Here is a 23,454-nt window from a genome sequence, read left to right as displayed (position 1 = left end):
ACTCCTCTCATCCTCTAGGAGCCCCTCTCTCCACTCTCCTGACCACCTCCTCCTGCACCTGCCAGCCTCCTCCCACCCTCTGTGGCTCTGTCCCTGGTCAGACCCTTCCTCCATGCTCCTTCCACAGACCACCCTGGGAGCCTGCCCTGGGGTAAGAAAGGGGCCTGCGGGCCCAGCCTGGTGCCCTCACCCGTGCCAGCTCCTGGTTCTTCTCCTCCAGCTGTCCTTCCAGCTGCCGCAGGTGCTCCTCAATGTTGCCATGCCGTTCTTCAGCCTATGGGCAGGGATGGGTCGGTGCAGCCCGTAGACCTTGTTCCTCCTGCTCAGGCCCCATGTCCCCTGCACCCTAGTGCCAGGGTGGCCCTGGGGATTATGGCCTCTGGTACCAGTGAAGCTCAGCCTCCACCTATCATCTTGGAGCAGAACCTCCATCCCCGCTGCCTTTCTTCCCAGGTACCCCAACACCTGCCAGGTGTCCCCTACCTTTTTCCCGCTCAGGGCTCGCCTTAAAACATCCTGGAGCTAGCAGTTCAAGAGACTGTAAATCCTCCCCGTGCTTCCAGAAAAAGCTCCACTTGAAAGCATGAGCCACCATAAATCTCCATGCTTCCAGACGGACAGAACTACACTGAAGAGCATGGACTCATGCCATGCCCCTGGGTTCAAATCCTGGCTCCTCTTACCACCTGTGTGACCTTGGGCAAGTGATCAAACCTCTATGTGCCTTCATTTTCACAATGTAAAATGTGGGTAACAACAGCACCCAAGCCCATTGGACCTTTGCAAGGACTAAATGAAATAATCCAAGGCCAACACTGAGAACACAGTGAGCACTCAACAAGTGCCAGCCTCGTGTGGCTACTAGCTCTGCTGTTAAACCCGCCCAAGTGGAGGCCTCTCCCCTTCCAGTCATGGATGCCCGGAGATGGAGATACTCCTGTCTCTGCTGGCAAGATATTTTAGAGAGCCACACCTCTTACAGCCAGGTAATCCTTCCTTCAGCTCCTCCTGTGATGACTCACTTGACTGTATGAAACATTCCAGCCATGCCTTCATGTCAGCTTTGGGAGATACTAAAGCTGACTACCCAGCAGCCCACACATAACAACCTCTGCTGTAATTTCAACCCAATCCCTCATTCCTCGAGGCTAGAATGACCTCTGAGACCATTCTGTCTACCACAACCATAGAGATAAGGACACTGAGGCCCGGTTAAGGCAGGGACTGACTTTTCCCAGGTCGCAGAGCTAGTCACTGGCGGAAGCAGTGTTGGTCTTGGGTCTGCTGGGACACACCGGGCTGCAGTTCTGTCCTCGAAGCAGCTGAGCTGCACACTGGCTGGCCAGCCTCTCCCTTCCAAGCACCATGCCTGGCGCTTCCTAAACACAGGTCTCCCCGCCACAGGTTCTGAGACAGCCACGGTGATCCCATATGAGGCTGACCAGCTGAAAACACTGCTAAATCCTTTTGATTAACCCCTGCATGTCTAAGTCCGTGCATTTACCTGGCTCTTCCAGAACCTATGCCGCATACCTCTCAGAATTACTACTGCATAAAGCATCCATTAAATAAAATTATATTCTCTTTTCTTCATCCTAAAATTGCAGGATTCAAACAACCAGAGGCAGTCCCTAGCTCTAGAATGCTTCAATTTGGCAGTCAAAGATGTACTCAACCTAACCCCCACCCCTTCCCCTTCAGGGAGGTATATACCATATCCCTTCTAAGGTTTCATCTTTCCAGAGATGAAAGTCCTAATCTTTCTGCTCTAGCCCCAAACGAAAGTAAGTATTCACGACAACAGCGTAGACGATTAAAAAAAAAAAAAAAAAAAACACTTTGCATCAACATAGTTTCATCTCCTTCAAGTACTTTTACATCCCTTCTTATGAGACTGTCACCTCCCTGTAGAGTGATGAGGACAGGGATTATTCTTCCAACTGACAGGCACAAGGCAGTGTGCTCCCTGGAGTCACACCGCGGGAAGCGGTTTTCTGGTTCCTGGCCCAATGCGCCTCCCACGCGCTCCCTTCCCTGCCTGGCTCCCTGAGAGCTCAGAACATGGGGGACAGAGGCAGATCCCAGGCCCCTGGCCCACTTGCCTTGGTGAGGGCTGCAATTCTCTGGGCCAGCTCAGCCTCCACCTCTGGCAGCGTCTCTGCCCTGCGCATCGTCTGCTGCAGCTTCTGCTCTGCCGCTTCCAGCAGCTCCTGCAGTTGTCGGGCCTTCTCCTCACACTAGCAATGTGGGGGTGGTGAAGTGATTCAAGAGGGAGCACTGAAGCCCCCACCCCTAACCCAGCCTCAGCAGAGAGCAGATGACAGGTCAGAAGCAGCAACGGACAATCTTGGTTGTTGGCTGCCCAAGATGCCTGACTTCCCCTTTCGAAGGGCGAACTGCTGGACCCAGGGGCTCCTCGGCCACTGCGGGTAGGTTCACGAGGACACCTCCAGGGCTAAGAAAAATGCCCCCCACCCACCCACCCTGAGGAGGTACCTGGCGGTGCAGGGACTCCTTGTTGGCCAGCTCGTTCTCCAGCTTGTCATTGAGGTCATGGATGGATGTGGCCTCGCGCTGAGCAGCCAGGTAACGCTTCTCCAGTGTAGTAATCCGCTCTTCCATGTCCTCCTTCTGGGCCAGAGCCTGGGAGAAGAGGGGACGAGGGGAACGGTCAGCAGCCTTTCCCTGCCCCCATCCTATCTATGCCTCCCCACCCACACCTGGCTGACTGGAACCCATTAAGGGGCATGAGCTACACTCCCCTGTCAGTTTCTGGCCTTGGTCCACCCCTTCCATGACTGCCCCACACCATGGACCCAGGCAAGTAGGTAGGTGTTCAGTCTCACGCCCCCAAGCCCTTGTTGGCCCTCCCTCCACACCCTCCACGATGAGGTCCCGCAGCAGGCCTGCACCCTCACGCACCTCCCGGAGGTCCCGCTGATGCTTGCTGCTCAGCTCCTCTGACTTGATGAGGTCCCGGCGGGCCGTGCCCAGGTCCTCCTCAAGTTCGGTCACGGTTGCTGTCAGGGTGACGAGTCTCTCCCGGGCCTGGCTCAACTCAAAGTTCTGCTTCTCTAGGAGCTCCTGCAGCTCCTCTACCCGGCCAGCATCCTCCTCCAGGGACAGTGAGCTCTGTGAGTCACAGGAGCATCCCAGCCACCCCTATCCCAGGGGGTAGGAGGAGGAACAGCACACCCAGAGCAGGTCCCAGCTGTGCCCCCAACATCACAGCACTCCTCCAGCTACAGTTTCCTCCCTCTGCACCCCAGGAGGTCTCCTGACAATGACCAAACACCTTGCTATCCTGTGTCTCTCTTGAAAAACAAGTTTCTAGTTTTATCTGCTATGCCAGCCTCTTGTAACCCAGGAAGGGGCATGACTGGGGGAACAAAGGCTCAGAGAGAGAAGGAATCTTGCCTGATGCTGCCACACAAGGCAGAGGGAACCTAACAATTCAAGTAGACAAGCATACGACGTGCCCAGCGTGTGTTGGGCACTAAAATAAAAATCTACAGATTTCTTTGCAGATGAAGTAGGGAGAAGAAGAAAAGATAAGTGGGAATATTGGAGAAAGCCCCAGATTTAACTCAAGCAGTTAGTGAGCTTCCAGCCTCCCATCCTGGGGAACACATGGCCCCTGCTACACAGCTCCCATGACCTACCTTCCACAGGCGCTTAGGCCCCAGCTCCACAGTCCCTTCCTCATCTGCTGCTCCATCCCGGACCCCTGCCCCCTGCTGCAGGGCCGACACCTACAGGGCACACGCCCCGGGGCGATAAGTCAAAGAGAAGAGAACCTCCCATACATTTCAGACCCTTCCCAAGCCCCTGCCTTGGTTAAACAGGTGCCTCCTAGAAAGCAGTGCTCAGCCTAGCCTCGCCTAGCAGCCTCCAGCCACAGCAGGAAGAAATCCGATGAGAAACAGAGTAGGGCACAGGCGTGAACCAGCCTGGACTTCCAGGGGCTGCAGACGGAGAGTGAGCAGTCAGCTTACCTGCTGGTGGGCACCTGCCAGCTGCTCCTCCAAGGTGGTGACTCGCTCCAGTGCTGCCCGGAGCCGCTCTCGCACCTGCTCAAGGTAATGGGAGATGGAGGAAGAAAGGGGGACCCCACTTGAGTCAGGCTGGAGGAGCCTGGGCTTCGTCTACTGAGCTTGAGGGCAGTGAAGGGCCTGCTAAGAAGCACATTTGCAGGAGGGAGCCTAACAGGAGGACTTGAAGTGAAGACAATGGTTGAAGGGAGCCAGGGTTTCCTAAATACCAGATACAGAAATCTCAGAGAAGGGATACATGGGAGGCTCTAGGCAGGCTGGCTGGAGGGGCGGGGGACTAGCGGGCAGATGGGCACCTTCTCATCCAAGGCCTTGTGGTGCTCAAACAGTGACTTGAGGGCCTTCAGCACCTCCACCTCACTGGAGACCCCTGAAGGTGACTGGGTCTGGCGCTTCACCACAGTCATCCGCAGTGACCGTTCATGGCGGGACACCAGGCACTCCAGATGTTCCAGAAGCAGCTAGCAGGGAGCAGGGGAGGGCGACAGGGAGGGCTGTAAGCATGTGCCCAAAGGGCTACAAGCAGGGCCCACGTGATCCCCGAGCAGACAAGAGTACAGCCATACCATTGTTAAAACGCTGAAATACTTCCGAAGTGGCACAGAGCCGCTGCCCCAACTGATACTACACAAGCCAGCTGCCCGGCCTCTCCCCAGGACCCTGAGCTTTCTGTGAACCAGCAACTGCAGGTGGAGAGCCCTGCACTGGTGGTTAAATTGTGTGGCTCTCACCCCAGGATGGGAGACAGGAAGAGGGAAGGATGGGGCTTGAGCTAGGGCTGTGCCTGGCCCCACTCTTGCCTGCTCTCTCAGTCAAGGTGTTCACAGCACACCCCCATACACACACACACACACACACACACACACACACACACACACACACACGGTCATCCCCACTTACCCGTGTGTTATTCCTTTCTGCTTTCAGCTCTGATATCTCTTCCTCCCGCTCTAGAAGCTGCTCCCGACACATGCTCAGCTCCCGAGTTAAGGTGGCAAATTCCTGAAAACCCCCCCAAGGTCCCTCAGTGCTTGAAGATTCACCCTCAAAGCAGTGTTCTGCAGGCACAAGTCAGTGGTGGGATTCTCTCACCCATCCCTTACTTCCATTACCTCCCCAACTAAATCCCAGTCCATCCGCACTGCTGGTCAGTAAACCTGCAGCTAGCATGTGCTTCTCCAGAGGGGGGCCACATCTTTGGACCCTCCATGCGTTCCACGTGTTAGAATCCAAGGGAACAAGTTGTACACAGGAGTGAGACAGTCACTGAGTCTGCTCTGCAGGTCCTTCCCCATCTGGCCTCCAGTATGACCAGATTATATCCTCCCGCCCACTTGGCATTTCCATTTCTCCAGGAATTCAATGACATTTTCCTTTAGAAACTGATGGAGGAGAGTTCTGCATCTGATTTGGGGGAATGAGGTCCAAACAGAAACTGATGGATGTGAAAGGGGGACGAGAAGGCTGGTGCAGTGGCTCATGCCTGAATTCCAGCATTTTGGGAGGCTGAGGCTGGCGGATCACCTGAGGTTAGGAGATGGAGACCAGCCTGGCCCACATGATGAAACCTCATCTCTACTACAAATACAAAAATTAGCTGGGCATGGTGGTGTACCTGTAATCCCAGCTACTCTGGAGGCTAAGGCAGGAGAATCACTTGAATCCCGGGGAAACGGAGGTTACAGTGAGCTGAGATTGCACCACTGCACTCCAGTCTGGGCAACAGGGCAAGACTCCATCCCAAAAAAACTAAAAAAATAAAATAAAATAAAAGAGGGAAGAGAAAGAGGTTTTGAAGACAATGTCTGCATGAGCGCCTCAGGGAGCTCCTCCAGCCCCATCCCAGGGCTTTGCAAATTGCAAGTAGTGGGTAAAATAAGCGGATCCCAGGACCTACCTAAACAGGAGCAAGACAGCCTGCGGACCTGCCCAGTCAGGCTTCCTAGGAGCCCTGCTCAACCAGGCAAGGGCTGTGTCTCAGCTCCTGATGCCGAGGCACTTGCCCTGGCTTTACCAAATAACCATGTGCCAAGTATTACTTTTAGAGGGGTCCATTTCCACACTGTCAGGCCCAGATGCCTTCAGAGACCTTGCCAGCCCACCCTCCTCCATCAGGACAAGCATACAGGGGTAAGAGGCTGCTCCCACATTCCAGGCTCATCGTAACCTGTGTAACTAAACATCACCTCCTTCCAGGGAGGTTTTCAGATGAGTGGCCCAAACTCTGTGGATGTCCGAGTCCTGAGAGTGATGCAATTGGCCTCACCCCTGTCCTAACCTGCAGCCTCCCTCACACACCAAGGATTCATGACCAAAGGAAGAACTCCCAAACCCTTCTCATCACTCCAGATAGGGCAAAAGGGGCTAGAGGGGTTGTGGGAGGGAACAAGGGACAAGAGATGCCAGAGCATGAGAAACCATGAACCTCTGACATTATTACTTATTATTGCCTTTCTATCAGGGCCATGGCCAAAGGTGGGCAAGGTCAAGCATCTCATACTCCAGAAGCCCAGGCCTGATGCTGCGTCATCCCTCAGCTTATGCACGCACACAATCACACTTTCACAGCCATACACACTCATGTACGCATGCTTGTACCCAGAGACAGGACTTGACAGCCTGCTACCCAGCCCTACACCATGACGCCATCACCAAAAGGTTGGTGCTGCACCCTCTCCTGGTCTCAAGCTCAGCAGCTGTCTTATCTCCTCCCTCACAGGATACCTGTCCCCTCCCTCCCCACCTCTAGCTTATCTGACACACTGCTGTCTACAAATCTCCCAAACCACAATGCTGTCTACAAATACAGGAGACAGGGTCTCCTCTGTCACCCAGGCTGGAGTACAGTGGATGTACTCCAATTTCAACTCACTGCAGCCTGGACCTCCTGGGCTCAGGTGATCCTCCACCTCAGCCTCCCGAGTAGCTGGAACCACAGGCATTTGCCACCATCCCCAGCTAATTTTTGGATTTTTTGTAGAGATAATGTTTTGCCACATTGCTCAGGCTGGTCTTGAACTCCTGAGAGCCTCCCAAAGTGCTAGGATTACAGGAGTGAGGCACTGCACCCAGCCTACAAATATAAACTTTTTACCTGTTTTTTAAACTTCTCTCTCGTGTCATTTCCATATCCCCTAAGACCCAGTCAACCTGGATCACCTGGTGTTCCTAAACACCAGCATGCCCTCCTAACACCACATCTTGGCTCAGTGGACTCCCTCCCCCTGGAAAACCTCTGTCACCACCCGATGAAATCATAACCATTCTTCAAAGCCCACCTCAAAGGATACAGCCTTGCTGGGAGCTTTCCAGGCTCCCCAGTGGGAGGCTCTCTCCCTCTCCTGAAAGCCATTTGGAGCAGTGGTCAAGAACACCAACTTGGGAGTCCATCATTCAACCACAAATATGTGTGAGCACCTATCATGTACCAGGTCCTGTGCAGGTCACTGGGGACATAGTGACAAGAAAGACACAACCCCTGCCCTCATGAAACTTCAGCGTGGGAAGTTGAGTAGGCCTGGGATCAAATCTCAGCTCTGTCCCTGTTAGCTGTATGACCTTGAACAAGTTACCTGACCTCTCTGAGCCTCATTCTCTGATCTGTAAGACAGAGGTAACAGTCCTCCCTCCAGGTGTTGGTATGAGAATTAAATGAGCCAATGTATAGAAAGCACTTAGCCCAAGCCATCAAAGGCAGCTATTTTTGTCACTGATACTGTGCTTAATAACCCTTTTGGGCCTCTCTTATCTTCCTCTGCATTCTCTCCGGTCACATGGGTTGTATGTCTCCTTCCTAGTCTGTGAGCTCCTTGGAGTCAGGAACCAGCTCATTTACTCCAGGGCAAGTTCAGAGCCCCATGTGAAGTGAAAGAAGAGGGCCCCACCTCCCCACCCAGCTGCTTTACCAGGGCTCCATATTCTTGTCCACCAACCATCACTTCTGCTTCGGAAACTCACCCACCCAGACCCAGCCCTGGTTCTCCTCCCCTCACCCGGGAAGGGCCTGGCGCTGAGGCTCGAGCTGTTCGGCTCCTCAGGGCTGCCTCCCCAACCCCAGCAGCACCCTCACTGGGTCAGGGTGGGCCATGCCATGTGTCTAGAACTGGTTTTCAATACCCATCTCTCCGCCCATACGGGGGGGCGGAGAGGGCAGGATGTTCCCTCAGTCACTGTGAGCACTGCCTCACAGACATACAACCTGCAGCCCTCTCTGGGCCGGATTACCAGGCAGAGTTCACAGCTTCTTTTTTGTTGTTGTTGTTTTTGTTTTGTTTTGTTTTGGAAGTATTTGCTGTTTTTTTGTTTATTATTATTATTATTTTTTAAGATGGGGTTTCGCCATGTTGGTCAGGCTGGTCTTGAACTCCCGACCTCGGCTGATCCGCCCGCCTTGGCCCCCAAAGTGCTTGGATTACAGGCGTGAGCCACCATGCCCGGCCAGAGCTTCTTTGACAAGCAGCAGCTAAACAGTCCAAGAACCAAATTACCCAGGCTCCTGCTCCCTCCTGCATCCCCAGAGCATGCGCCTTGCCTAGGGTATCTACCAAGTGGGTGGTAAGTAGGCATCATCAGGGAGCTCAGGGCCAATGCAGTGAGGGAGAAATAGGTGCAGTGCTGAAAAACGTGGCCTCTACAGGCACTTAGCCCCAGGCTCAGTTCCTGCCTCCACCACATACCACCTGGATGGCCGTGAGCAACTTACTCATCTCCGCCAGCTTTAGTTCTGTGATTTGTACAACAGGATGATGGTGGTAACAGCACCAACTTCAGAGTCATAAGAATTTAGTGAGAGAATCCTTACAAAATGCCATAGAGGGAAAAGGACACAGTACATGGGACTACAGGACAGCTGGTAGTTGTGCTGATGAGGAGCACAAGACAATGTCGGGATGTCGAGATACCTGGCTTCTAGACTCAGCCCTGCCTATCATCTTCCATGTGATACCTCTTGCTTTTTTCATCTGTGCAATACTGGAGCTGGACGAGACGATCACTAAGGCTTCTCCCGTCTCTACTGCCTGTGATTCCCACCTGCCACCTCCAAGAATAGGGAGCAGAGAGGAGCAGGCAGGCAGGAGGTTTCTTGCCAGTCTGGGGTGCCACCTGCTGGCCGTCTGAGCTCACTGCAGCTGGCACCTACGGTTGCGTTTTCCTACCCCCATCAAATTCCATCCCTTTCTCCAGAGCAAACCAATTCCAAACTGAGGAGCTTGGGAGTAAGAGAGAAAGAATTCAAGTAGCGAGATTAAGGAGAGTAAATGCTCGGTGAATTCCAATTGTTGATAGGCAAACAGACGCAGACGAGCTGAGGGCTCAGTGGATCTAGCAGGGCTAGGGGAGAGAAAGGGGTTAAGAGTGATGCAGGCCTTTGGGCCTTACCTGGGGGAGGGCAGAGTTAAGGTGGCGCTGGAGCTGGTCCCGCTCATGCAGGGCCTCCTGGAGCCGGCTCTGCGTGGCTGCCAAGGTCTCCTGACTCTCCCGAAGAGACTCCAGCAACTTCTCCCGCTCATCCAGCATGTTCACCATCAGCTGCTCGAAGTTGGCGTCAGCATCGGCGCCATGGGGGGGCCCCAGGGGGTCCCCCTCGTTGATTGTGGGCATCACCTCACACATGGTGGGGGTGGGCAGGGCCTTCTCAGCGTCAGGGGACAGGGAGGGACTCACAGGGTTGGCACCTTCAGGGGAACCCAGTGCATGGGTCTCAGAGTGGGCAGTGCCAGGCAAGTGGACAGGTGGGCAGGGGCTTCTCCCATGGCATCAGTTGCTTTTGCTCTGAAAGGGGCCTGGGGCCTGGAGTGCCCCTGTGGAACTGAGCCAGAAGGCCTGGCTTAACTTCTCAGGGCCGGGGCTGGGTGCCCTCTGTCCCCAGACAAGCAGACAGCAGCCGAATGTGGCCATGACAGGCAGGGAGAACAGGGCTGGAAGATAGCCCTTCTCTTAGACTGAGCATCGGAGCCTGGCAGAGTCGCAGCTGGGTCTAGCGACACCCATCGTTTCTGGAGGGCAGTGTGTCTGTGAGAAAAGAGACTGCTGTGAGTACCAGCTGAGTGGTGAAGGGCATCAGGGGAGGGGGTGGAGCAGAGGAGACAGGATCTGAACTAGGATGTTGGGGGAGAGAGGGAGGTGCTGGCTGGCGCATGCCCCTGCTCCAGGCTTACTCACTCTGATGGCGTCTCCTTAGTTCTCCCAAGGAATGCACATGCCTACTGCCTAGCCTCTGCCTCTCCCTGCTCCCCACAGCTGTCAGAAGTGCAGCCACAGTGGCAGTGGTTCCCCTACCCACGTGGCTTGCTGGCCAAATATAGAAATGATTCAGTCAGTGGCAGGGGAGCAGCCGGCAGGATGCCCAGAGTCCTCCTGAGACCTGGGGGTGGGAGGGGAGGAAACAGGGTCTCTGTGCCACCCCTGTCCTTTTCCCCATCACTTCAACCAACCAAGGCAAGTGCAGATGGTTATAAAGAACGCTTAGTGGGAGTGGGTGTGAGTCCTAAAGGCTGGACTCTTGGGGTCATAGGAAACAGGGACAGAGTAGTTCCTGCCCTGGCCACTGGCACAACATGGCTAAGGGTTTGGAGAGGCACAGACTGGGTACTGGAACAGGCAGAGAGCCCTGACCTGCTACACTGTCCATGATTCAGGGAGGTGGCTCTGACTCAAGTCATTCCCCACTTCCAAAACCTGCCAAGGAAGATAGCACACAGGCCTGGCAGACAGCAGGCTTGGATTTTGAGTTCACAGCCTCCCACCTTTGCATCAGAGCGGGGACTGCATGATGGAAAGGAACGCCGGGGTGATGTGGGAGTGGGGTGTGCCATTCCTGGGGTGGGGCTACAGTGCGGCCCCTATCATGGCTGTGAATCTGCCCTCTCAGCCCCATTACCCATGGCTGACACTGTAGAAGTCACCACCAAGGTCAGTTAGCATGTGCACAGCCTGGCTCTGCTGATGCCTTGAGCATGGCACAGGAGCCCAATGGTCAGAGTAAAGGAAGCCAGCGATGAAGTAACGCCAAAGTAATGAGAAAGGCCGCTGCAGCTAGGGATTTCTCTGCCTATAATCAGATTCCAACCTCCTTGTCCACATTAGAAAGCTGCCACCTTAGTCGTTTTTCAGAAAGGACTGTCTTCAGAGGCCCCAGCTGCAGGAGAGAAAGGGTATGAAGCCCCCAGCACAGTGATGGGCACACTGGAGGTGCTCCATAAATGATGCTTTTCCTCCCTCTCTCTTATCCTGTGGGAGACACAGGGAAAGCCTTCTGTCCACCCTCAGGGTGAGAATAACAGGCAAACTAGGAGGGTCAGGGTGGGCAAGAGGCATCTGGACCCAGTGTGAGGTGAGAGGTCAGACACTGCACAGGCCTGCGGCAGGACTGAACCCTGCAGGGGAAACACAGAAGAGCCAGGCCTCTCCTACCCAGAGCCCTCCCCAGAGTACTGATGCTCTAGGCAGAAATAGGGGAAAGGAAGAGGGAGACTGGGGAGCAATGCGGGGTCGAGATCAGAGGAAAGTTAGTGCACCAGTTTGAAAATTCAGAGCTCACACTCCTAGCCCTTCTCAGAGGGGTGTAGTAGTACAAGCAGGCATGTGGGCATGCACGCACATATGCAGATACACATACACACACACATGCATGCACACATACACAAGTGCACACACACATGCACAGAGACAGAAACACAGAGACCTAGAACAGACACCCACGTGGCCACATACACACTCCCATGCATAGAAACCAGACACAAACTCTGGTCAAGGGGATCCTTCCCCAAGCCAGACAGCCACCATGAAGGGTAGGGTCCCAGAAGACAACAGAAGTAAAACGTAAAAGCTTGGTCAGCCTCCTCCTTTCTCCAACATTGCTGCTGCCAGGGCAGCCTACTCGTACCTCCCAGCCCCTCAGAGCAGCTAGGAGTGGAGAGGAAGGGCTGCTGCCCAGTCTGGCCAAAGCTGCATCTCCCTGATGCTGATAACCGCAGTTCCTTCAATTTTCCCACCCACCAGGCCTAGGGCCCTCCAACTTGAATGCTCCAGCCCTGAGGCTGAAAGACCATATGGCCCCAGCCTACCTCCCCAAGCTCAACATCCAGGCCCACCTCCCCATCTTCCCCCACCCCTCCACACACACCAAGATGCCAAAAGAGAAGGCTAGGCTTGGGAAGGGGCCCCTTGTGGCAGAGGTTAACTTTGGAGAAGACTAGTGTGCCAGGAAGGAGCTCAGGTACCCCAGCAGTGGCCCCAGGCAACCAGATTCCCAGGCAGCCTGCAGTGTAGCATAAAGGAAGAAGCCCAGAGCAGGGACTCAGGAGACGGGGTTACAGTCCTGCCACAGACCAGCAGGGCGACCTCAGGCTTGTTACCAGTTACTGAGGCCTCGGCTATAAGAGGAAACCCACAACCCTGGTTTTGCCTACCTTAGGGGGATGAGATCTTGGATGGGCAATAAATGAAGAGTAGAAAGCACCCCGTGACTGCATGGGAGTGTGAATTACCTTAGTGTTGGCCTGCTGTGGGTGGAGTTTTTAAAGCTTCTTACAGGAAAGGGGCTGGAGACGTTCTCAGGAAGGAAGAGCAGGACCTCAGGCTGCCCACGGTGAGGTACTGGCCATCTGGTCCAACTTGGCTCCCAAATCCTCCTGGTCATTTTGGCAAGTGAGAAGCCGGCTTTGGTTGCTTCTCTTCTCACTAGACCTTCTCTGGCCTCTCTCTAAACCAGGTGCCAGGGAGCAACTCCACTTCCCCTGGCCAAATGGCATCATGTAGAGCTGGTCTGAAGATGAGCCCAGAGAGGACTGCCAGGCAGATGCCCCGAGATAACTGTCCAGGACCTCCTGCTCTGACCTGTCGGCTGCATGGGCACAGTGAGCAGAAGGGAGCCCTAGGACAGCCACATGGGGCACCTGGCTCCTTCCGGCTCCTCTGGCTCCAGGGCCGTCTTTAAATAGCGCAATTATCATCTCAGCCTCACAGAAGCCTCCTCAACTCCCGCACAATTTCTAAGTCACAGTCACAGGTCCTGATTCAGAGGCGAAAGCTGCCAGTCCCCAAAGCAAGCATTTGCAAGGGGCTTTGCCGGGGAGGAGTGTGGGCAGGCTGTGAAGCAGTGGAAGAGGGCTCAAGAGTGAGTGGGTGTGAGTGCGCGTGTGTGGGGGGTGGGGGGTCGGACAAAAAGTAGGCCTTGGGCCTTTAGAAACAGAAGAGGCAACTTGGGGGGCTCACTGGCATCACAATAGTCACCCCCACCTTTTCCTAACACACAGGAGGGATGGGCACTATGGGTCTGTTGCTCTGGCTGGTCCCACACATAGGCCTGGCTCCCTCCTGCCTACCAGATGGCAGGCGCAGCCACGGAGCGAGCTGGACAAGGGCAAGGCTGCCAGCCCCTGCAGAGGCCACAGGCTGGGGCAAGGCTGCTAGGAGCATCTGAGGGGCTATTTAGCTGGGCAAAAACGGAGTCTCCGGGTGGCAGCCACAAGGGAAAAGCGGAGGGTCAGACACCGCCCAGCTGGAGGTGAGCGGGGAGGATCTGAGGAAATGGGGAGGCCGGGGGTATTCCAGAAAAATAACAATCATCAGAGCTGCTGTGAGTCCCTCACGTTTACCATGTGCCCAGCACCGTGCTGCCAAGTGGCATGGATTAATTTATTTTGGTCCTCATAATTTTTTGCAAGGAAGATGTAATTCTTCTTCCCATTTCACAGAAGTGAGAACTGAGACGCAATGTCATATAACCAAGTGTACACAGCTAGTGAAATGAAGAACTAGGATTCAATTCGTTTGTCTCATGCCAAAGAGGGGTAGGAGAAGGAGGAAGAAGAAAGTGGGTGAAGACAACTCCTTCAGGCCTCATGTCTCCACCAAGGAACCTTCCCCACCCTCATCAGGTGATGGCAGCCGGAGGACAGCTCCTCTTGGCCTTCCCTGTCTCTCTCCTCCTCCAGCCTGGGGGAAAGCCTCTACACAGCAGCCAACATGGTCATAAGGCCCTGGGGCGACTGAAAGATCCCACTGGGAGGGCCCATCCACCATGCACCCAAATTTCTGCTCCCAGCCCCTAGCTGGCTCCACACCAAGTTGTGGGCAGCTTCCCTGAGTTCCCCACACTGCCCCCACTCCCATAGGTACTGCAGAAACAGACACTCTTCTGAGCCCTCACCCTTCAGGCTCTCAGACTTTCTCCCTGCAGCGGGCCTGCAGCCCAGCTCCCCATGCCTCAGGCTGTCCAGAAGCTTCTCTTTCTTCCCTGTCCAGCTCAGCACCCCAAGAAGCCTGGTCCTCACTCATCCTGTCCTCCAGAAATCCAGCCCCACCTCCTCTCCTGCTGCTCCCTAGCCCTTCCCTAGCCCTGCTCACTGGCCTGCTCCCAAGGCCCACCTATAGCGCCTGTTCATCCAGCTCCTCACTGGCCTGCCTCTCATCTCCCTTTCCATGGCAGTCTAATGAACTTAGATCACCCTGCTATGCTCATCTCAAACACCACTTCCTCCACGGAGTCCCTTCTGATCCCTCCAATGGGTGAGATCTCTTCCACTGACCCAGCATTGCCCTCTAGTTATACCTGTCTTCATGGGACTTCTCTTACATCATCTCATCTGTAGACCCATCTCTGAGTGCTCTGACACAGGGCCCTAACACACATGGAACTGAACAGACCTGTGCTGACAATCATTCCAGGGCAGTCCATCCCTGGCTGGCTTCAAACAAAGGGAACTCTACAACAGGGAAAATTGGCTCAAGGCCTTGGAAGCGTTCCTGTATCTAGCCCTCTTTATTTTTTTTTTTTTTTTTTTTTTTTTCAGAAGGAGTCTTACTTTGCCGCCCAGACTGGAGTGCAGTGGTGCAATCTTGGCTCGCTGACATGGCCACTTCCCAAGTTCAGGTGATTCTCCTGCCACAGCCTCCCGAGTAGCTGGGATTGCAGGCTCCCACCACCACATCCAGGTTTTTTTGTTTTTGTTTTTTTTAGTAGAGACAGGATTTCACCATTTTGGCCAGGCTGGTCTTGAACTCCTGACCTCAGGTGTTTGCCCACCTCAGCCTCCCAAAGTGCTGGGATTACAGGTATGAGCCACCGTGCCCATTCTGAAAATTAAACCTTCTTGAGAGCAAGATGGGGGCTACTCCCGTCTTGAAAGGCAGACTCCAGAGCAGCTGATAATTCCGAAGGCTGTCAGGCCCACTGACCACACAGGTGACCCCGGGAAGATCCTGAATCTCTCTGAGCCTCCATTCCCCATCCTCTGTGAATGGGGATGATAACAGTACTCACCTCAGACAGCTGCGACAGAGGATTTCTAGAGTCAGTCTACACAAAGTGCTGAGATCAGCACCCAGCAATACTCGGTAAGTGTTCATGAACTCTCAGCACCCTAGGCTCCCAAAGCACCTCAAGGCTGGGCCCATTTGTAATACAGTAAGAAAATTAAAAATCTATTCTGGCTACAGGAAGCCATTCCCAGGAAAAAAAAAAAAAAACTCTTGGAAAAGCCCTACTTAAGAGTTTCTCACAGTGAGCCACATATCCCTTTAAAAGCATCCAGTTCTCCGGGCCCCTGACACGACTCGACTAGCAGTGAGACTTCACCCCTCTGTGCTTCAGATTCCAAGTCTGCAAAATGAAGACTGCAACACACAATACGCTCTAGTGCTCTCGCAGGTTGTCATGAGGCTCAAAGAGATAACGACATGAAACAGTTCTAAGAAGTATAAAATGCCACCTAAGCACAGGTTAGCACCAACTGCCTAACACACTCAGCCTCCTAATGCCAGGCTCATTCAGGGTACACGGGAGGAAGCATCTGTTCAGACAGGCTCCCCTGGGCCTGAGTCTGTGAAGCCCAGTTCTCCAGCTGCTCCCCCGGAGTTAGACATGGGCCACCTCTTCCCAAGGCATGGCCCACCTCTTCCCAAGGCATGGCCCATCACTTGAGTGAGCACAGAACTTACTGTCCAAACCAGGACCCTCTTGGCTTAAAGGGTCCTGTTTTAGACATAAACCACTGTTAACCATCACACCAGAACACATGTTTCACCTGGCCGTAGGGTCACCCTCACCATCACCACCCTAGGAAGACTAATGTCAGACTAACAGGAAGGCCAGGTATGGTGGCTTATGCCTCTAATCCCAGCATTTTGGGAGGATGAAGTGGGAGATTGCTTGAGCCCAGGAGTTCAAGACCAGCCTAAGCAACATGTGAGACCTCCTCTCTACAAAAAAAAATTAAAAAAAATAGGCAGGCACTGTGGCATGTGTCTGTAGTCCCAGCTACTTAGGAGGCTGAAGTGGGAGGAAGAAGGATCCCTTAAGCCTAGCAGGTGGAGGCTGCAGTAAGCCAAGATCATACCACTTACTCCAGCCTGCGTGACAGAGCAAGCTCCTATTTCGAAACAAACAAACAAAAAACAGCAGGGAAAGGAGAACTACAAGCCTCTGAGGCTCCACCCACAAATAGTTCCTCTTCTGAAATACCCAAAATTGTAGATATCACACCTATCTCTTTAAGACTGGGATTTGCAAACTGAGCTTTATGATAAGTACCTCATCCCAGGGCCAAAAAGAAGGTGAAGAGGTGTGACAAACTCAAAAGGCTCTAAATTCCCTCTTCTTACTGTAATCCCATCAACTCCAATCTGTCTGTTTTATGAGACATCTGATTAAGGTTTCATCTGTATAAAAGGATTCCAAGGCCATGAAGAGGTTAGAAAATCCCTGGTTTAAGTATTGTCTACAGAAGGCCCCTGCTTAAAAAAAAAAAAAAAAAAAAAACACGAGCTCTCTCAGAAAGGATGCACATTAGTGCAACAGTGACAACCCTGGGACAGCTACACAAGGAACATCAGGAGCCAATCAACTATTTTCCACATTCCAAATGTCTAATAGAGATCATATAGTCACCAAGCCAAAATAGGAGTCTGCACCACCAAACACAGACACAGCTTTTGCTGAGCTCACATCAAGAAAACCCTAGACATCTTCTGCTGATCAGAGCCATTAATCAACACAACTGTCCTCAAATAATATTTGCAGAAAAAGAAACAAAGTAATAAGTGTAGCATATTTGGAGAATAAAAATATTTCAAAACTAGACATCCATGTCGGACAAATATTAAACAGAGTCCTCTGGTGGTGAAATAAAAATGCTCAAAAGTCACTGCATTCATTGATCAATCCAACAGATTAGGGAGCCATCGCAGGGCAGAGAAGAGAACGGTCCAGAGTGCTAACAGGCACCAGGTATAAAAAGTCCAGAGTACAGAACTGCAGGGAGAAATGTAAGCATCATAAAAAATGTGCATGTGTATGCGGTCACAAAAGTTGGGGGGGGAGCATGAAAAGAGAATGGGGGTGTCATGTGTCTTCACGCAACAGTGTGTGATCATGAGGACACAGGGTATACATGTGCGGCCATGAGAAAGGAAGAGAACCCAGTGCAGTAATGCATGCCCTGGGCATAAGCCCTGGGCATAGTGGCACTTTGGGAGGCCAAGGCAGGCAGATTGCTTGAGTTCAGGACTTCAAAACCAGCCTGGGAAACATGGCTAAACCCCAACTCTACTAAAAATATGAAAGCTAGCTGGGCACAGTAGCATGGACCTGTAGGCCCAGCTACTCGGGAAGCTGAGGTGGGAGGATCAATTGAACCCAGGAGGTCAAGGCTGCAGTGAGCCATGATCATGCCACTGCACTCCAGCCTGGGCAACAGGGCGAGAGAGAGAGAAAGGGGCAGAGAGACAGTATATATTTGTGTGTATATGTCTACGCATAAAGGTATGGTCCTAAGTATGGTGTCCTGAGAGCACAGGCATGAGAGCGAGTAGGTGGATATACTCATGACAGCGTGTAGATGTGTGTGGTTATAAGTACATCAAGGCTCAGACTGCATATAATTGTGGTTATGAGAACACATGTGTGAGTACACAGCCATGACAGTACATGTGTGTGGTCATACATGCACAAGCAAGCTGGGATTCATAACTTCATACATGCATGCTCACAGGAGCACATGGGGGCTGTGAGAGCGTGTGCAGTTATGCATGTGTAATCACGAAAGTGTCTGTCTGGTCTCGAGATGCTTATGAGACAGCTTAAGTCCATGTGAGGCCTCGAACCTGTGAGAGAAGCTATGAGCAGAGGAGGGAGGGATGGGGTGACAATGAAAGAACGAAAGCTCCCCTTGCTCCAGGTGCTCTGCCTCAAACAGGACCAAAAATTTGGGGCACTCCACAACCAGCCTAGTTTGAGCTGTGGTCATGGAACTGGGGTCACCCCATCCTTGTACCTACCCCCACCCATTGGGGATACACTGCAGTGTCTCCCAAGCCCAGGCCACCATGTCTGTGAGATTGCTGGGGTCACCCCCCTGCATGTTCCAAAATGCCCACTCCTCATGGAACAGCTCAGGCCAACCCCACTCCCCAGGCCTCCACGCCCAGCAGCACTCCTCTAGGCCAAAGGAGAGCTGTCTGCTGAGGCCCTCTCCTGTCCAGACTCACCTGCCATACCTGGACTCAGAAGGGCCCTCTGAGGTCACACAGGCCACCTCCCACCCTGTGTGGGAATTCCTTTTACAACATTCCTGACAGCCCAGTCTTTACTTGATTATCCTTTAGGAAGAAGGAGCTCACTACCAAATGAGGAAGGCTTCATTATTCTAAGGAAGGTTTTTCTTAAAATGAATGGAAACCCTTCTCTCTCTGAAATGTAAGTTATCCATCTGAAGACAGTGGCCATGAAGGCACATCAAGTATATATCTAGCTTACGAGAATTCAACCCTACCACCTGGGCAAAATAAGCAATAAAGGCCTCTAAAATCAAATCAGCTATTTCACCTGACACTCCACTAGAAAATCATACAATGCATATGTACTCTTTGTAACATCACTATACAACAGTATATACAGCATATATTTACATAATATAGAATACACACATATCATATCTATACATTCATACTACAGTTTAGAGTTACAAACCCATATGCCATGCTTTATGACAGACTGGGGGGCTTTCACTTCATCTACTGCCTACAGAATCTAATGCCCTCACAGGGATGTAACACCAGCGTCCTGGGTCCCCAGAGGCTTCCCTGCTCTAGGTTAAACACCTCCAGTAGTTAGGAGGCCCTGCTTCATGGAACCCAGGGGATCAGAAGACAGACCTCTTCAATTCAATCCAACGATCACTTACTGAGTGACTTCCGTGCATCCAATACTGTTACGAAAGCAAGAGACATGTAAGACAAAGTTCACAGGCTACTTGAGAGAGCACAGATACACATGTAATCATCGGAAAGCAGTGCAGAGAAGCATGTGGCCAAGCACTCAGTCTCTGGCACAGCCGGGGGGTCAGTGCTGAGCACCACTTGAAGTACGACCAACTGAATTCACTGGTGGCAGCTTCTCCTCCGGCTCTCTCGGAATGAAGCAGCCTCAGCCAAGGCCTCTCAGCCACCAAGCGAAAGGCAGGTGGCTACTCCACGCTAGACCTGACTTCACCCGGGGGAATGGAGACACCTGAAGGAGGCCCCGAGGTTGCAGCACCCGCACTTCTTTGAAGTCAGAGCCATGAGCTGGGCAGCAATTATGCTTCTAGTGCGGTAGGTCAGCAGCCAGGTGACAAGAAGAGGGGAGGTCTCAGGCTAGCCCAGTCCTGGAGTCTCCTGCCATCCTTGCTTAGAGGTCCTTTCCCCACTGCTGTTTCCCCCACCAGGCCTATCCCGGTGACATTCTCAGTTGCCTCCGGCCCCTCCCAGTACAGCAAATGCAGAGGGTCCCCTAGAAGCAGCCCCTTCCACAGTACATCAAGGATCCCTCTGAGTCCTCCACTCTGCTGGAGTCCTCCACTCTGCTGAGTCCTCCACTCTGCTGAGTCCTCCACCCGAAGTGCCACGCTCCTGTGAGCCAGCACTGTATGCCCTCCAGAGCTAATTATAGGTCAGTGAGCTAGCAGGCCAGAGGGGGACAGATGGTGACTTCATGTGGCTGCAATACACACTTGTCTCTCCCTCCAACCCCACTCCCTCTCCTCCATTTATCTCAATTCCCTATGTGGGACCCAGACTCTGAGGCAGCTTTCACTCCCTCAGTCCTCCCTGCTCCTCACCACTCCTCCTCTCCAGCACATGCACAAACACACACGCTCACGCATGCATGCATGCACACACATGCACACACACACACACACACACACACACACACACACACCCCTCCATACCACTCAGCTGCCAACCTTGTTTCTAAAGCAACTCACCTATGGAGACAACACAGTAGGGCCTAAAGCCCAGGGGAGAATGTCCTTGGCATTCAAAGGCCTCGGCTAGCTGCCCAAATCTTAAAACCCCCTTGGCACCCAGCTCCCCAGCCCTGCTAAGCCTTCATCCCCACCTCATCACCACCACAGCCTGACTACTCGTTCTCTCACCTAGCTCTAGCACTGCCATCCTCAGAGTCTCCATGAGGACCTACAAGCCATCCCTGACAACTCTTTCCAACTCTAAGATTTCAGCAATCAACTCAGAGATGAGACCCAGGAACCTGGCTGCCTGCCATGCCCTGCCCCTCCAGACCTCCTTTACAACCCAGCAGCCAGACCTCATGCACTGCATGGCTCTGACATCATGATATGCTCAGCAGCACACACCCCCACCCCACTGCATGAGAATTCCCTTCCCTGCCCTCCTCCCCCACATTCTTCCATCTTCCAGAGATGGCGTCTCCCACTATGCAGAGTGTCTAGGGCATTCTTAGCCCCCAGTAACCATTTTCTCATTCATTATCTCTTTGCTTTGAGATACTATTTATCCCCAGGAAGCCTCCTCAAGCCTCAGGACAAAATCTGAGAACATAATAACCAAGGGAAATCATTCAAGCTGCCCTTTCGCCTAGGCAGCTTCCCTGGACTATCTGGCCAGTTAATAGTGGTAAGGGGTGTGTGGGCTGCAGTCTCGTTCAGACAGCTGTTTAAAAGCATATGGACACAGTTCTTTCTTTTTCTACTCCAACAGCAATGTAACAGAATAGGGGTTGGGGGGAGAGGGAGGTGTTAACAGAATACCTACTATGTGTGCCTACTATGTGTACCTTTCAGCTGCTCCGTGGCTATAAAATGCCTTCAGAAGACGTAGCACATAGTATCTGGCATGTAGTAGGTGTCCAATAAATGTTTGCTGGATGTTGAACAAAGTACTAGGTACCAGATTCAACAACTCTGGAAAGGGCCATGGGAAATCTCTGAAATCTGGCTGCTGCAGGGGGCCCTTAAGCTCACACCAGGAGGGGATCTCCCTGCTAAGTGGAGTCTCCTTAATCACTTGCTTTCCACACACAATGCCCCAACTCTCCTACTTCTCTCATGGAAACTACCAGTACACCTCAAAGGTGACATCAGCTCCTAGTGGCACCTTGTCCTGGATCCCTCCTCCTTAAAAAAAAAAAAAAAAAAAAAAAAACACCCACACTCTGTCTCCAAGTCCTCCAACCCGACCTCTCTCTTCCCACCCACCATCAAAACCTCAAGATTTGTGCTGGAAAACATCTCTACAGCGTGGACGTAAGTCAGTGACCCCCTCCCACCCTTCTAGTTCAGGCATCTCTATTCCAGCCCTCTTTTCCTGTTGCGCCCACCCCTGTCCCCACCCCCAACAGGCCTCGGGTTGGCCGCTCCTTCCACCCCACCGCCCTGGCACTGCGGAGATGGGGGCATCTCTGGCACAGACTGAGGCTGGCAGTTCGAGGAATGGAGAGCTAGCGACAGGAACAGGGGTGCTATGAGGAACACGAGAAGAATTAAGACCCCGGCGAAGCGCGAAGACCTCAGACCCTCAGAAGCTAGTGCCCAAAGGAGTGGGGCTGGCCCTGGAGCTAGGAGGCGCTTTTTCTGACTCTCCTGGAGGGGCAATGGGGGCACAGTCTGCTCGGTTCCCACCGGGAGACTCCCCAACTCGGCCCCCTCCCCAGAAGCGGATGGAGCGGAGGGCGCACTCCACGCCCTCCCCGCAGATCGGGCATCGCCCCCATCCTCACCCCAAGGGCACAGGGCACCGCAAAGGCCGGCGAGGGGCGGCGGGGGACAGCAGTACCAACGTCTGCCAGAGACAGCACAGACGGAGTCAAAAAGGGCTGCTTCCCGAAGCGCGATACACGAGACCCCTCCCCAAACTGTCGAGGGGAGCTGGAGGTGGGGAAAAGACGCATCCTACCCTAGTCCAGGCTCTGGGCGCTCACCTGCCTGCAACTGCCGAAGGCCGGGCGGCTAGGCTCGGAAGCAGCAGGGAGCCGCCCCCGACCTGGGCAGCCCGACACGTCCTAGAGCCGAGCCGGCGCCGAGGTAGCTGCAGCCTCCGCCGTTCGAGCGCCCGGCCGCGAGGCCCCGCCCCCTCCGCGAACACTCCCCCGGGCTCCGCCCCCTAGGCGGCGCCGGGCCGCCGTTCCCGAGGCCACGCCCCCCGCCCCCCGAGCGCCTCCGGTCTCAACACGTGACGAGAGCGCCGCTTTGAGGCTGCGCGCCATCTTGGTTGAGGACTCGGGAGGCCCAGGAGGTGGCGGAGTGCCAGGGTTTTACCCCGCAGGAGCGTCCCAGGGCCCAGGAGTGCTGCGACATTCTGCCCCTCGCTCTGAACTCACCCCTGTTCCTAGTCTAACAGCCTGTTCCCTAAGTTGGCCTTAGTCCCGGCCTTGTAATTGTTGTCAATGGTTTGTCATCTTTCACACTTGCTCTCTCCTGCCCATTACTTGCTTTTCCTTTGATCGCACCCATTTTTAAAGTGGGGAAACTCGATATCCAGATACGACATCTGTAGTATGCACTTCAGTGAATTGTGTCGCTTGTCTTCAGGCACCTGGCTGTTCTAACACTGTTACTACAAAATGAAGGGTTTGTCTATTATATATACATAGTATGAAAACAAGTCTCAAATGCCAAAATTTCTGACTGACAAATTTTAGCTAAGCCTCTCCATTTTCCTAAATTGCTCCCTTACCCTGCCCCCTGTGGCTATTAATGCATCTTTTCCATCTGCTTTGTGAAGTTTCATCACAGTGCCTACTCAATCCTTTACCAATACCCAGTAAGTACCACTAAAAGTGTGAACCATTTTTTATATACATGCAATGTGTTCATGTGTATGTATTTATAGATATATACACAGCATGTTCTACATCAGCAGCAAATGCTATAGTTGAGATCAGTGACACATACAACCTTCTCTCATTTATTTTCCACCCAATAATTCACCATTTGGCATAATTTCCTTGCCTCTCTTTGAAGACAGAGAAATCTGGGTAATTCTGATCTGAGGGGGTGATACATGAAGCTAAATTTGTGACCCTTGAACAGGACGTTGAACTGCACAGGGCCACTTATATGCAGATTTTCTTCCTTCACCGACAGCCCTGAGACAGCAAGAC

The 23,454-nt window shown here is 53.1% G+C and overlaps 1 protein-coding gene across 12 annotated transcripts in view; it reads right to left on the bottom strand.

The window, feature by feature from the left end:
- The window catches only part of PPFIA4 (PTPRF interacting protein alpha 4), a 52,947-nt gene extending 30,525 nt beyond the window's left edge, over positions 1–22,422 (bottom strand). For 5 of the 12 annotated variants that reach the window (XR_004272138.1, XR_004272141.1, XR_004272142.1 and 2 more), the window contains exons 1-10: positions 22,273–22,422; positions 9,432–10,064; positions 4,953–5,054; positions 4,349–4,513; positions 3,996–4,070; positions 3,663–3,752; positions 2,923–3,132; positions 2,497–2,643; positions 2,103–2,237; positions 191–274 (exon numbers count right to left, since the gene is read on the bottom strand). Coding sequence is in view for 5 of the 12 variants with exons in the window: in XM_032288789.1 (XP_032144680.1) it covers positions 191–274; positions 2,103–2,237; positions 2,497–2,643; positions 2,923–3,132; positions 3,663–3,752; positions 3,996–4,070; positions 4,349–4,513; positions 4,953–5,054; positions 9,432–9,665 (1,242 nt within the window). In the remaining 7 variants the exon portion in view is untranslated. Of the gene's footprint in view, positions 1–190; positions 275–2,102; positions 2,238–2,496; positions 2,644–2,922; positions 3,133–3,662; positions 3,753–3,995; positions 4,071–4,348; positions 4,514–4,952; positions 5,055–9,431; positions 10,065–12,463; positions 12,554–22,272 lie in introns of those variants that run through there. The other 7 variants (XR_004272140.1, XR_004272143.1, XM_032288790.1 and 4 more) reach the window with 3 other exon arrangements.
- Positions 22,423–23,454: the final 1,032 nt, after the last annotated feature.

Source organism: Sapajus apella, unplaced genomic scaffold (genome assembly GCF_009761245.1).
Source record: "Sapajus apella isolate SASKATOON/1434 unplaced genomic scaffold, GSC_monkey_1.0 scaffold22, whole genome shotgun sequence".
In the NCBI taxonomy this organism is placed as follows: domain Eukaryota; kingdom Metazoa; phylum Chordata; class Mammalia; order Primates; family Cebidae; genus Sapajus; species Sapajus apella.
Note: the sequence above shows the minus strand (reverse complement) of the source record. Positions and strands in the feature narration are given on the sequence as shown.